General features: G+C 37.7%; 1 protein-coding gene across 3 annotated transcripts; it reads left to right on the top strand.

Annotated features, from left to right (window-relative positions):
* Positions 1–1,141: 1,141 nt before the first annotated feature.
* CBLL1 (Cbl proto-oncogene like 1) lies at positions 1,142–12,893 on the top strand. 3 transcript variants are annotated; one of them, XM_044678052.1, is made up of 6 exons: positions 1,142–1,154; positions 5,190–5,348; positions 7,720–7,820; positions 8,431–8,514; positions 10,247–10,320; positions 11,380–12,893. In XM_044678052.1, the coding sequence occupies exons 1-6, from the start codon at positions 1,142–1,144 to the stop codon at positions 12,413–12,415; spliced, it is 1,467 nt and encodes a 488-aa protein (XP_044533987.1). In that variant the 3' UTR covers positions 12,416–12,893. The 3 variants fall into 3 exon arrangements, with proteins under 3 accessions (XP_044533987.1, XP_044533986.1, XP_044533985.1); XM_044678051.1 differs by having other exon boundaries at positions 5,190–5,357; positions 7,723–7,820; XM_044678050.1 differs by having other exon boundaries at positions 5,190–5,357.
* Positions 12,894–15,396: the final 2,503 nt, after the last annotated feature.

Genomic DNA, 15,396 nt, shown 5'->3' with positions numbered 1-15,396 from the left:
AATTTTACTGTAACTCATCATCCTTCCTGCTGGAGGTAGGACTTTAGATGAGTCTTAAAGGAAGCCAGAAAGGTCAGAAGTAGGAACAGAGGGGAGAGAGCAGTCCGGATATGGTGTGGAGTCAGAAAAAATGCCCCAAACCAGGTGATGCCAGGGTGTCTTGCTTTTAGTCAAAAATAGGTTCAAAATAATTATTTTGCGGGATGCTTACAGAAGGTCTGTAGACTGTAAAGCACTCAGGAGTGATCAGATTAAGACATAGTGGTAGATGATGGGGGAAAAGACCTATTATGAGTGCCAGTGTATGTGGAGGCGTTTGTATTCAAGCGCTCAAAAACTCCCTTCGCCCTGGCCTCAAGCAAATTCTTTGGAGATCCCAGGCGGCGTCCCCAGCATCTTCTCCGGGAAAGAACTCAAGTACATAAACTTTAAAAAACTTTTCTAAATTTAATGGACGGGGGTGGGTGTCCGCGTATGGCTCAGCGGCACGCCAAGTCGAAAACAAAACAAGCAGAAACAAAAGCGCCGAGGTCCTAGCTCCCCGCCCCGAACAGTGCACACAACCTTCAGGACCCTTGGGACAGCAGGAGGCTAACCACGCCTCCCCGAGACTCCGGTTCGAGCTTTCCGCGGCCAGGGGAGAGGAACGCGGGGACCACAGAAGCCCTAACGGCTGGGCCTGCGCACCGAGAACAACCAGTCGCGGGGAGGCGGAGGTTCGGCGCAAACTACAAGTCCCAGGAGGTCAAGCTTCGTGAGGATGGAGGAGCTGCGGAGCCTGTCGGAAGTTGAAGTACTTCGATCAGGAAATACCGCCTCCACCCATTCCCCATCCCCTTTCTCCCACCACAGGGAAAAGGCTTGATTTTTTTGCGGATGAATTTTTCTTCCTGTACCTAGGAGACAGCCCCGGCGACTTCTTTATCTAGAAACCATCTCCGTGCGCTCCGTGCAAAGAGTTTCCTTCTTTCTCTCTTGCCTCATCCCAAAGTGCCCCGAACTTTCTCACTGCCCAAATCCCAGCAAAAGCCACTCTCGTCTCATTTCCGCTGACTAGGCTCGGGCCGGGTCGCCGCGCACGCGCCCGTGGAGTCTCGGGCGCCGCTGACTTCCGCTCCCAGAGTGCACCTCGAGCCGAATCATGGACCACACTGGTAAGGAGGTGGAGGGGGGGGTCTCGTTTACATGGACCCCTTGGCCGGTCCGAGACCCGCCGTCGCCTGGCTGGCGTAGCGGAACCGGGCTTGTCCTGAGGGGAAGGGTTGTAGTGGTGAGGGAGGGCTTCCACGTGCCCCCCTTCCCTCCCTTCTGTTCTCTTGGCGGTGCCCGGCTAGGGTCGGCCTGATACCTCTCGGCCTACACCCCTTCTTTCCCCCTTCCCCTCACCCCCCCGCACTGCAGCCTTGGCGCGGTCTTGGTCCGGAGTGGGACCCCGAGACTGCGTGGGGAGCGCTGTGTTCTCCACAAGGCCTCCTTCCTCTGTGCCCACCTTCCCCCGATCTCCAGGGTTTCGCGGCTTCTGCCGGCCGAGGCTATTTTCCAGTCAGGTTAGGGTTTTGGGGAAGGGAGGGGACCTTGGGACGCCCAGCCCTGGCTCTGTGGGAGTAGAGAGACTAGGCTAGTCGTCCCTGCAGTTTCCTCTTCCCTAGCAGCCGCAGGCGGATGCTACGGTTGTCCCATAGCTTCGTTGTTGTCTGTCCGCTGTGTGTTGTAGATGGGGTGAAGGAGCCGGATATGATCTCAAGTTCCACTTTAGGGCACTCTTTGTATAAAGTCCAAACCAAGCCCTGCCATCATTCCCCCTTTTCTCCTCATGAACCTTGTCAATTTGGGCCTTTTACCGTCGGGAGTTTAAAACTAAGGGAGCTTCCTTATTTTTGACTCATTTTCAAGCAACTCCTCTCTTTCTTCTCAGCCACTTTGTTAACCATGCCCTCCCCCCCCTTTTTTTTTGCCTCTTTGTCAGTGATGCTTGTGAGATGTCTGTAGTCTATAAAGTTCAAGTTAATTATATCTACTTAATATTTATGTGCTGATAAAGATGTGTTGGAAGTTTTGGGACCAGAATTCCTGGATCTTGACGTAATAGCAGAGAACTGCTCCCCCCAAAAGTAGCAAAATGTTCGTTTTTGTCCAACTTTGGAAGTGAGATATGTTTATTTGGGGGTTTATGTTTTAGGTCTACATTAAACTATTTTAAAATTAAGCCTGAGAAAAATTATTGTAGAACAGCCAAGCATTGTTTTCTTATTGCAAGTTCTCTACTTGTCGAGATTATTCAAAAGGAAACTTCATGCTGTTCGGACTTTAGAATGTGAGCTCCTTGAGGGCAAGGACCCTGCTTTTTCCTTTTTTCTCTAGCCCATAGCATCTGTATCTGGTACATTATATTGTTGTTAAGTGTCTTAGACTTACCCGCTGGACCACTCGGATCCTGTCATAGGGTTTTCTTCCGCAAAGAGACTGGAGCGTGTTGCTATTTCTTTCCCCAGTAGGTTAAGGCAAACAGAAGTTAAGTGAGTTAGGGAAAGCTAGATGTCTTAAGTGGATCTAGAGCCAGACTCAGAGAGGGGAGATCCTAAGCACTTCCTAGCTGTGTGAACCTGGGCAGGTCATTTAACTGCCATTGCTGCTTTTCTGCCTTGGAATCTACACTTAATATTGATTCTAAGACAGAAGGTATGGTTTAAAAAAAAAAAGTTAAAGTGACTTGCCCACGGTCACACAGCTATTAAAGTTTAAATGACTTCTATTTCTCTTGATGGATTCTCTGAGCCCCCCATATAACTGCTTTCTGTTGGATACATAGTAAGCATTTAATACATGAGTTTTGATTTGCTGCTGTAGAATAAGAACTGCAACATATATGCAGTGTACCTTAATTTTTAAAAGCATGGATAAATATACTGTCTAGTAAATATGTTTTATCAGCTCCAAGCTAAGGCATAATACAACTTAAGACACAGAAGGCTGTGTAATAAAGAACAACAGACTTTACCAGCTGCAGTTGTAACCTCAGATCAGAGAACTTTTCCACTTGTGTAGTGAAAAAAGGCCTGCTAGTTGAAGCTTTTCAACTCCATACAAAACTAAAATAATGGGCAGTCTCCAGTTCTAATATGAAGAGATAACAATAATATATACTATTATTAGAAAAGCAAAAATTTGAACTTCTAAGAAAGTTAGAAGTAAGATTTTAAGCAGGGGAAGAACTATCCTGAAAAGTTTATGCCAACAATTCTCCTTTTCTGAATTTTGGCTTTTAAATACCTTCACTAGATAAAGCAACACAAATGAAAGTGAAATAAGTTCACTTTGTTGAACTTTTAGTGAAAGGTGTTAGGGAAATAGGTTGAAACTTTTTAACAATATAAGAAATTTTTTGCTATGTTTGATACTATTTTTTCTCTTACCCTTGTTGATTCTTGTCCCCACCTTATATTAAAACCCTGGCTTGGTCAGAAATGGTTGTTATAAAATTATTATATATATAAAATAACTAAGAAACTGGTAATGAAAAATATTTTGGATTATTTTGTTGCCAATTCAACTCTTGGAATTCTTATAGTAAACCTTTCCTTATCTCCCTAGTTGTTGATTGTATTTACTTACCTGTATGTTATAAATGCTGTATAATAAAAGCATTTTAATAAATACCTGTGGATTGAGCATTGATTAATGTTGCCCTTTTCTCCCTTCCCATGAAGGAAGGGACTTTCATTTATGTTTTTGTGACTACAGCCCCTAGCTTATAGCAGGCATTTAATAAGTGCTTCTTGAAGTGCATTGTCTGAGGTTCAGTTATGAGTCTCTCACTATATAATTGTAGATACCTGTTGATCAAAAGAATGAGTTGTAGGATTGAACATTAGCCTTTAATTAAAGAAACCTGGGAATATGATCTTGAAGTTAGCTTTAAAGTCCAACATAACACCTTTAAGGAGGCTTTACGTAATATATTCTGAAGTTTTAGTTAGCTGTCCTAAACATTTTCAGACAAGACAATAATTTCTTAAAATGCTTAACAACAGTAACTGAAAAAAAAAATCATTTTAACTAACTGAAATTTGGCGTTGTTTTTGTCTTTTAATAGGTAAAAGAAGTGACATCTTTTCCTTTAACTGGAAAGTCACTCCTCAGCCTTAACAGTTAGTTCTTGGAAATGTTTGCACTATCCATTTAAAAGTACATATATATCTCTTGACCTATGCAGTTCATGCGCTTTGGAGATAAGGCATTTTGTTCTGCTTTACAAGTAGCACTGAGCTTTACAGATAATTGGCAAATAAGTGATTTATGAGACCCAGTAAGCAATATTTTGGTCTAGCTTAGCCTTAGTAGACTTCACAGCAACATTATTATCTCTCAACCTACTTTTTTGGGTGGAAAAAAAGTATTATTTAAGAGCAACTCAAGATAGTACAGGTCTAGGAATATCTTATATATAATATATTTCTTTTGTACCACAGGAATATGATTTCTAGTTACCATATTGTGTGTATTTTTTAAGGGGGGAAGTGTTTTGTGCTATATCTCCTTTGAATAAAGTACTTGTACATGAAAATAATTTCTCTTTTTTTGTTTGTACCCACATCCCTTTAAAAAATCTTGTAGTAATCATTTACCATGTAAAAGATCCAGGATTTCATTGGTGTGAGGTAGGAGGGGTTATGCAGTTATCAACAACTTAATAGACAGTCTTTGTGAATTACTGTGCCCAGGGAATTTCATCACCTAATGGGCTACATTCATTTAGTAGCCAATGTTTACAAACTTAGCTAAGTTGGTCCTCAAATGACAGCCTATCAGAGGGTTTATCTTTGAAGTCTTTCCAACTTGGTATAAGACCTTTCAGTGCTTACATTCTGCTGGGATATCCACTTTAGAAAACTCAGTTTGAAACTGGAGAAGATCAAAAGATTTTAAAATAAGACACAGTCTCTTCCCTCGTGAAACTAACACACTGTAGAGGAATTGTCATGGCTAAATGTTTAGATATCTCATATAGCAAAAATGCTAAAGGTTTTAATCAAAAATAAAGAAAAATTAGCAATTAAACATGTGATGGTGATATTTAAAATTAGAATGCCTGACATTAAAGCAGTGTAGTATTTGGTAGGTTACTTTATAACTTTGGCAGAATGTTTTAAGAGGGAAAACTGAAAGAAGTCACTTTTATTTTAATATAGACAATGATTTACAAGGCACTAATAGTTCTGGATCGTTGGGTGGCCTTGATGTTCGAAGACGAATCCCTATAAAGCTAATCTCCAAACAGACAAATAAAGCCAAACCAGCTCCTCGAACTCCAAGGACTATGAACAGAATGCCTTCTAAGACACAGCCTAGTGATGAAGGTAATAAATTTGAATTAAGTTATCATCTGTGTTTATCATATTACTGTCCCTGTCTAGTAATACCCTGCCTGTATACTTATACTCATTTCCATATTGTAGTCTGTACAATTTTAATCTTCTACATTGCCTTCCTTTATTAGCGTACTTCATAGTCCTCTTATTTTGATTTTTTTCTTTTCATTTTGCCTTCTAATGTTTATGTGTTTTGAAGTTTAAAAAATCCTGAATGTTAACTTTTCTTAACTCCCAAACCATATCAAATATCTCTGGACATCTGGGTGTTTTTAATCAACTTTTTACTCTTTGACACTCAAAGACAATAACCTCCTATAGTTTCTTTCCCTAATAATATGTAGAATCCCCCTGGAAAAATGCTTAATTTGATCAAGCAACTCCGAGATGAGAAAACATGGTTTTTCCATTGATGTTACAGTCATACAAAGGGTAATGGTGAGGGTATGGTCTGGAATATTTTGATAACAATGCTCTTAATTTCCCTTGCTGTTGATTAGTTCAGTATTACTTGGTTTCGAAAGTACTCATTGCTTTCTAGTCTCCTTTTTGTTTTAAGATATATAGTTGGCATTAGATCTTTGAATGAGATAATTTAAGTAGACTGGGAAAACTTCTGAGAAACTTTCTAAGGAACTACCACTTGATCACATGTGTTTAGAATGCTCCAGCTTTGTCCTTTTTAAAATGCAAGTACTGGGGCAGCTGGGTAGCTCAGTGGATTGAGAGCCAGGCCTAGAGACGGGAGGTCCTAGGTTCAAATCCGGCCTCAGATACTTCCCAGCTGTGAGACCCTGGGCAAGTCACTTGACCCCCATTGCCCACCCTTACCACTCTTCCACCAAGGAGCCAGTACACAGAAGTTAAGGGTTTAAAAAAAACAACTAAAATTAAAATGCAAGTACTAAAGAGTTAGCATCTTTGTATTGCCTTTAGAAACTTCTCTCATCACCACTTTTCCATGTTTATTATTTTTGTTTGTTGTAGGCTATTTAGTATAGCTAACTAACTAACAAATATGTTATGACTGCTGTGCTTCTAGTTACTATTCCAGAAGGTGTGTCAAACTCTTCTCTTTCTGAAATTGAAGTGAATTCTAAATAGAATCAATAGTGTTAAATTGATTACTTTTCTACTTTTAAATGAGATACTTAAGATCAATTTTTTAAACTAAGCCCTCCAAAGTCCCATGTCCTTCATATTTCTCCAAAGTTATTGGCCTATGCACTTGACTATGGAAAAGGTAAATTTTCCATATGGTAAATACTTATTTAACATCTGCTTTGTACCAGGTACTGTGTTAATCTTTGGTTATACAAATAAAAGCAAAAATGGTCCCTGACTCTCAGGGAGCTTACAATCTAAAGGGGGGAAGACAACAGATAAAAGTAAATTGAAAAAAGGAAGGAGTAGAGAGTGTATATTGCTGAGTTCCAAAAAGTCCACAAACAGTATAGGTTATAGGTGGTGGGAAATGGGGAGAAGATTGTGTTGAACCCATTCTTAAAATTGAGACTCTGTATCCCATGGCCCTTCTTTCTAGACACAAGGTCCAAGGTGGCAAAGAGTACTGATGAGATGTGAATACCAGGCAGGTTCAATCTTGCCCCATAATGAGATGTCCCAGTGATGAATTTCCTGGAAAAGGGAGGCAGGTTGGAAAGGTCCAGAGGAGTCCAGAAGTCATGGAGCTAGTAGTAACTTATCAGTAACTTAAGAGTTTATAAAGTTGAATCAGATATTTGGATGTTAAATGACTTGCCCTGGTTATGCAGGTAATTCTTGAACCCAAAACTTTCTAATTCCAAGAGCACCACTTTGTTCATTATACCATGCTGGTGCCTCCTTATCATGTAGAGGTTATGATGTTTTTAAAAAAAAAAAAAAAAGGTGCAATTTGCATTTTTCTATTAAGGCTGTTATTTTCATTTTAGAAATGAAAAGTGGAAGAACCTTAATGGTTCTATCTTGGAACCAATCAAGAATGGAAAAATCCCTGAAAAATGTCTTCATTAAAACAATAACAAAAAACAAAACCCCTTAATTTTTCCTATTGCAAAACTGACACTGAGGGGTTAAATGACTCACCTCCATGGGGATATTACTTTAGTGATTGTCGGGGATAGAGCTTAAATTCAATTTTTCCTGACCCTAAATTTTCACACTCATCACTGCCACATTGCCACAAATGAGATTTTAGTAGATAGTATTTCATGTTGTCTCTAAATGTGTTGTTTTTATAGGAAGTGTGTATTATATGTGTAAATGAAAGTATTTGTCCATCAGTGGCGACTTGGTGCAGTACAATGTGAAAAGTTCAAAGGTAATAATACATGTTTTCTCTCCTCAGAAGGATTTGACTATAATGAAGAAGAGCGGTATGACTGTAAAGGAGGTGACCTGTTTGGAAATCAACGAAGATTTCCTGGACACATTTTTTGGGACTTTCAGGTACAACTCCATGTGTATATGTTGGTAGAAAATGTACATATTTTCTGTTCCACACTTATGATTTATATTCTCTAGGGAACTTAGTGGGAGAATCACTCTCCAATTTATTCCACTTGACAGTTTATCTCTAGTTTACAGCCTGAGATTTGTCTAAGGCACTGAAGGGTTAAGACTTGTTCAAAGTCAAATACCTAAAATGTGTCAGAGGACTTAGCTGGCTAAATCTTCTGATTCCAAGGGTGATCCTCTATCCACTATACTATGGTGTCATAAATACAATTTAAAATATCATGTGGAACAGAATCATTACTATTGGGTATTTGTGTACAAAGTTGTATTTCCCTTCAGATGACAAAAATTTATGGTATTTCTACTATGGATAATGCCCTATATTAGGTGCTGGGTGTAAAATACAAAGAAATATATGGTCCCAACATGATAATTCCACTCCAAAAAAGCCCCTTATTTTAATGGCTATCATGACATAGATGTGTGTGTATAAAAATTAATTTTTACTTTAACAATTATAAAATATACCCAGCATACTAGTTACTATCAATTACACTATCTAGTTTAAGAAGGCAATCTAATAATAATGTCATTTCAACAGATAAACATCTTAGGTGAAAAGGATGATACTCCAGTCCATTTCTGTGATAAATGTGGATTACCTATTAAAATTTATGGGCGCATGGTAAGTATTACTGAATTAAATGGTTACCTGTCATGGATCGTCTTTGCCTTTTATTAACTATACAGTCTCTGCCCTTCCCATGTGAATGGACAATGTAGAATTTTCTTAGGGGACCCTTTCCTAACCATTGGTCAGGTTCCTTTCTGGGTTTAATCCCCAGCTTAATATACCATTAAATCCTTCTATCCTTTTCCTGTCCCTGTAAGGATTCTGCTAAATATCCTATCCTGCCTGTGGACATGTATTTTGTTCATTGCTTAACCAGTTTCAGTTACAAAGTTACAAGTTCTTCCACCAAACAATTTATCCTAGGAAAGCCCAACCACCACGAGGCATGGAATTTCCTCCAAACCGGGGAACACTTTGCTGGCACTAAGTTAAGACCAACTGTAGTTTGGGTGGCCATTTCTCCCCTTTTGCTAAGTCTAGTAGAAACTTATTTCCCCTTCTGAACAAAAGCTGCTATTTGATGCTATACAAAGCCTTGAACTATGTAGGTAGTGATGCTTTATTCTTTGCAATGCAATACCTTGTTCATTATCTCTCATAGAGAGGGAATGATCCCAGAGTTAGGCTTAGGCTCCTTATGTCCCTTTTAAGATTTTTCCTCATTTATCCACAATAATGCTCTATATTTTCATTTAAATAAACTATATATGTTATGTTTTCTAATTTCCTATATGGTAATGCACAGGAATGTTTTTTCATTTTTATCCCTTATAATATTATATCACATTATATATATCATATGCAACTATCATTTCTGCTCATAACTTTTGTCAGTGGCCACCAGAATACCTTTAACCTCCTTCTTATCTTCCCTACTCCCCCTTCCTTTTCCCTCAACAAAATGTAACTTTGAAATTCTCCTGGAGTGTTACTCCTATAGTCCACTGGTTTATCTCAATCCTTTTCATGTCCTTTTATCACTGATTAGTTCCTCTTGTTTACATTCTTCTTTTTTCCTATCCCTTGACCTCCTTCTTTAGATTAATATGTTGACTGGGAAATAAATTCAGGTAGAATTAATTATAAGGTAATTACTCTAGCTACATAGCCACTATACTGTATTGAATTTATATGATAGTTTCATAGCAACTAGTTTATTTGTTCTGGTCAAATATACACATTCATAAACCCTTATTTATGGAGGAATAATATTATTCACACATGGTGTTTCAAAGCTACTGATATGCTTGGTAATAGGATATAAGATTTATATTATTGAAGTCTAATTTGTGATCTAATGAACTGAGTTAATGAACAAGATTGTCTTAATTTTGTTGCAATTTTCCCCCTTTGAAAATTTTTCATCTGGAAAAAGATAATTTTAAATTTATATTCTTAAATACTTGCATAAAAATCTGTTTATATTTTGCTATCTGGTAAAGCAGAATAAATAATGGATAATAAATGCAGAAAATAAACCAGAGAATATGATAGTCTATAAGTTGCTAGGTGACATTCAATTATTAATGACGTTTTTGTTGATTTAAATAAGAAAAATGTATTGTTGGAAATACTTGGGACTTTTAGGGGATGAATCATGAATATTAAACGGATTTAATTAAATAAATTACATATTGCTTTATAATTTTTCTAGGAAAAAACAAGGGTGGGAAAATGAAGCTATAAGAGGTCCCATGCCTAGTATTTGATAAGTGTTAATATTTTCATAGAAAAATGATAAATTAATATAAGATGTTGATTGTAATGATGTCTCTGTCCACAGATCCCATGCAAGCATGTTTTTTGCTATGACTGTGCTATTTTGCATGAGAAAAAGGCAGATAAGATGTGCCCAGGGTAAGAGCATTAAATTCTTAAAAAGGGAAATTTCTGTGCTCTCTTGAGTGTGATCTAGTTGAAGTGCATTGTGTATTTGCCTTGAAGTTCTGTAATACGCTCTCTTATAAAAAGTTGCTAATAGGTGCTCTTAAACTTAAGCTATGTTAGACTAGTTTTGGTATTGATGGTAGCCTTTGTACTGTGTTTAACCCCAGTTGTTAAGAATGAAGATCAAATTTGAAATAATCTGAAGGGATTCTGGATATCAAAAACTACTGACAGATGGGAAAAAATGAAAAATTATAAAAACTAAAAACACAAAAACTCAAAGCCTTGGGAGCCATTTGGTCTGTGACATTACAGTATTATAGTCCAGTAAAGGAAATTCATAATAATACTTTGTTTAAAAGTGTAACATTTTATTTTAGTAAGCTTTTTATCCCAAATGATTAAAATAAAAAGTTGCCAGTTTTAAGTGGTAACTTTACAGAGTATTTTATAGAGACTTCTGGGTACCTGAAGCTTGTTTTATTTCTGTTTATTGAAAGCTCTAATTTAGATTTCTTTTAGAAAGAAGTGCAATTTTATCTTTGTCTTTTTTCTTTTCTTTTTTTTTTAAACACACCCCAAGTGCCCAATGTGTGACTGTTTTCAAATGCCTGAATTACTCCAGACTTTAGCTTCCTGGGCCACAAGTGCTAAATTCTCTAGTTTACCATTGCAAACATGTATTTGAATAAAGATATAGAGTATAAGATTCTTTTAGGAGATTTAGAATATAGAAATTTGTTTTTATAAGATTTTAAAGATGAAAAAAATACGGTTGGGATACTTTTGTTAGAACATAGTTTAAGTTCAGTTTTGGAATAGAAAACCAAGTTAATAGCCTGCTGGTCTTTAAAAGCTAGCAGGAAGATGGGATTTAAGAGGCAGGCACTGTAATTTTCATATGTGAAATTGTGCAGAGTTTTATAGATAACTTTATAATATCGATAGATAGGTTTTTGTTTGCTGCATAAAATGCAGTGTTTGGGGATTGTTGTTATCAGTTAACCAATGTATTTTCTTCTAATTTAGCTGTAATGATCCTGTGCAGCGAATTGAGCAGTGTATGCGGGGTTCTCTCTTCATGTGTAGCATTGTTCAAGGGTGCAAAAGAACGTACTTGTCTCAAAGAGACTTACAGGCTCACATCAACCACCGTCATATGAGAGCTGCAAAACCTGTTACTCGTCCTCCAATTGAAAATGTCCATCCTCCCATTGCCCCACCACCAGCTGAAATTCCTGATCGTTTTATAATGCCTCCAGACAAGCACCACTTGAGCCATATTCCGCCAAAGCAGCACATCATGATGCCACCACCTCCTTTGCAGCATGTGCCACATGAGCATTATAATCAACCCCACGAGGATATTCGAGCACCTCCTGCAGAGTTGTCAATGGCTCCACCTCCACCTCGTTCGGTCAGTCAGGAAACCTTTCGAATTTCAACAAGAAAACACAGCAATTTAATAACTGTCCCTATTCAGGATGATTCAAATTCAGGTGCCAGAGAACCACCCCCTCCAGCCCCAGCACCTGCTCACCATCACCCTGAATATCAGGGTCAACCAGTGGTTTCTCACCCTCATCATATTATGCCTCCACAACAACATTATGCACCACCACCTCCTCCTCCACCACCAATAAGCCATCCAATGCAGCATCCTCCCCAGGCAGCAGGTACTCCTCATATGGTTTATAGCCAAGCTCCTCCTCCACCAATGACCTCTGCTCCTCCACCAATTACCCCACCCCCTGGACACATCATTGCCCAGATGCCACCGTACATGAATCATCCTCCACCAGGACCTCCTCCCCCTCAACATGGTGGTCCCCCTGTAAATGCTCCCCCTCCTCACCACTATAATCCTAACTCTTTGCCACAATTCACTGAAGATCAAGGAACTCTGAGCCCTCCATTCACACAGCCAGGGGGAATGAGTCCTGGAATATGGCCTGCACCAAGAGGGCCACCTCCACCTCCAAGAATGCAGGGGCCGCCCTCTCAAGCCCCACTTCCTGGACCACACCATCCTGATCAGACAAGATATAGACCATATTACCAATGATAGTAGTGTTTTGAACTGAAGATAAAATGGGGGGTGGGGGGTGGGAGGGGACTTTATGTATTTTGAGGGAGGAGAAGCACCTCTTACAGAGGTGGCTGTAAAACACTCTTAGGGTCTTGTATCTTAAAATGTTTTTAAGCCTTGACCTTAGGACTGACTTCAAGTATACTGTAGTGCAGATAAGTGGCTCAGTAGAGCACAACTATATTTTAACAACTTTGTGCCCCTAGTGTGGTAAATTGACCCAGAGTTGATCATTTTGTAATATTATTTCCTGGAAAAAAAAATCAAAACATTGTACCACTTTCAGAAGTATTGCTTTTGTTAAATCCAATGTTTAGTTTTTCTTGTGATACATTTTGTTAACCTGTGTAAAATAATTAAATTTCAATATGGTTGTAAAGATGCTATTTTTTATGTGAACTTGAGTGGAGTTGCATACTGTTTCTTAAAACCATATGTTTTGCCACTAATATTTTCCCAAAGGTTAAAATAAAATTCTACGAGTATACAAATTTTCTAGTTTACTGTAAGGCAGACAGTTCATGGTAAAGGAGAATTCTTCCACATTTAAGACACTGCACTGAAAGTCATAGGCACAGTATGTTTTGCACTTCACTTAAATGCCTTTGATTTTTAGGCAACCTCAGGAGCACCAAATATATTGAAATTGCAGGACTATAGTAACAGCAGTTTGTGTTAATGATGTTAAAATCCTTCAGAAAGTCAGGGCTAAAATAAGATTTTGTAGGCTCCAAGCTGGTGATGCCTTTGCTCTTGCTTGTTTACTAATTGACTCACAGAGTGTACCACATTCATTAGTCTAAGATTATTTTAGAGAAATTGTTTAAATGGTAGCATTCAGTTGAAATATGTATGTCCTACTCTGGTTTTTTGTCCTAAGGTGAAGATTTAGAACAGTATAGACTACCAAAAATCCCTCTTTCCTATGTAGAGATTAGTCTTGGGCTTGAGTGGTTTCTTGTTTATAGAGTTTCAAATTAGAGTTTAAATACCGTTTAAGGCATTTAAATAATATATCAGTGAAGGAAATTATTCTGGAAGTATGAACTTAAATATACTCAGGCTTGTTTTATGTACTTTATGATAGGGCTTCCCCCTCTAATTTGAACTATAAAAGTACTTATTTATGACTAATTGAGTCTCTGGTAAAACGATCTAACCTTGCTTTTTAAACATTTTAACATGGAGTTAGTGAGCTGTATTAAATTGCTTCATTCCCACATGTGGAACGAAAAAGCGATGGTAAAGTTAGATGAATGTCCATACTTTTTAACGTGCCTTTTTAGAGTCAGTTTTTGCATTACAGGGTCTTGTTCACAGTCCAACATAGATGATAAATGACTAGTTTAACCCTAACTTATGTATGAGTTGACATTCCTTAGGATGTAGTTGAATATCCTGTAAGTAAACCATGTGAAGATTTTTTCCCCCTATACAGTGCTGTAACTTAGTACAAACAAATTTATGGTATGCACAGATCATTCAGTAGATAGTTTGTAGTATATACATTTAGCACATCTTAGAAGTCTATCTGGTTTTATATTTTGTGACAAAATATGACCATCTTTAATGGGATTGCTCAGCCAGGTAGTTGAGAAGATGAAAAGCTTTTCTCACTTTGCTAATTAGATGCAAGGCGTCCCCAGGTTAGAGCTGAAGTTAGAGGTACTACAAATGACCTTCATTTCATTTGCCTGGAAAAGCTAATGCAAAAATTGAATCAGGTACAACTTAACCTTAAGAAAATATAATTTCATGTTAGCAGTCCAACTCCAATGTTAATGTGACGTTTCTAGTAGGAAGATGAGAAATTCTTGTCATTAGAAGAATGAGGATGAAGTAGTGCAAAGTTTTAGTGATGAATGCTTCTATCCTGTGCTAGTAGGCAGTTGGAACTGAGCCAAATTACCTCTCATTCCTTCAAAATCTCCCTTTCACTCCCCTACCCCATTCCAACTAAGGGCTTTTTAAACAATGAGAACTCTATTGCTTTGTCACAAAAAAATAGCTAAGTTCACTTTGAAGTCTTGCTAATTTTCATGATTTTTCTAACATGGAATTTCCTAGAATTGAATTTGAAACTATATTCAGTCTGAAACCACTTAGCCTACATATTGGAGACAAATTTAGTATCATGATAAATCCCACATTGTAGAAGTAGGCATTTTTTTTCAATGATAGCTTATTTGCAGTTAAATTTGGGAAATATGTATATTTCTTAATACAGGGAGCCATATCAAATGAATATGTTGCAGACCATTTTTAACTGATACTGGGCTTAAAGAAGACTGGTTATTGTTTATTGGGTGGGTGGGTGAAAGTGTAACACAAGACCTTAGTAGTGCTTTTTAAAATAAAACATGTGAAACCCAGCTTTATTTCAGGGAAGCCTTTAAAACTATGATGGACTTAAGTCTGAATGAAATGTATGTATGTTTCATTATATTGCTCTTAAGACTACTGAGGTGGCAGTTTAATTCTTAAAAACAATAAAATGGAAGCATAAATACTCATTTTGCCTACATGAGTTTTTACCAAGTAGTGATGTGATTGGGGCAATTCAGAATTTTTGTATTTACTTTGAATTTAACTTTCTGTAGCCAGTTAAATTTCTTTGACGATAAAAGACAACTCAATTATTATCAGTACCTTTTGTTTATATATATATGTGTATGTATGTATATGTATATATATTCTCAAAACAGTTCTTTGGGGGAAATTCTCTTCACAAAATACCTGTTATTTTCAAAACCTGTTTTGTCACTAAAGTACTCCACAAATCTTGCACAGGATCATTAAATAATATATGATTGCTTTTCAGTGGTCTTCATTTAGAGAAATAGGTGTTCGAAATTTTTTTGTTCAAATCCACAGGTTAAGTGAGTATACATACACATGTATGTATAGTATGTTGTATTTAGAACTGAAAAGTTTTGCTGTGATTAGTATGTGGAATG

The sequence above is a fragment of the Gracilinanus agilis genome, chromosome 5, assembly GCF_016433145.1.
Source record: "Gracilinanus agilis isolate LMUSP501 chromosome 5, AgileGrace, whole genome shotgun sequence".
Classification (NCBI taxonomy): domain Eukaryota; kingdom Metazoa; phylum Chordata; class Mammalia; order Didelphimorphia; family Didelphidae; genus Gracilinanus; species Gracilinanus agilis.
The sequence above is the reverse complement of the archived record's forward strand: the minus strand, read 5'-3'. Positions and strand labels throughout refer to the sequence as shown.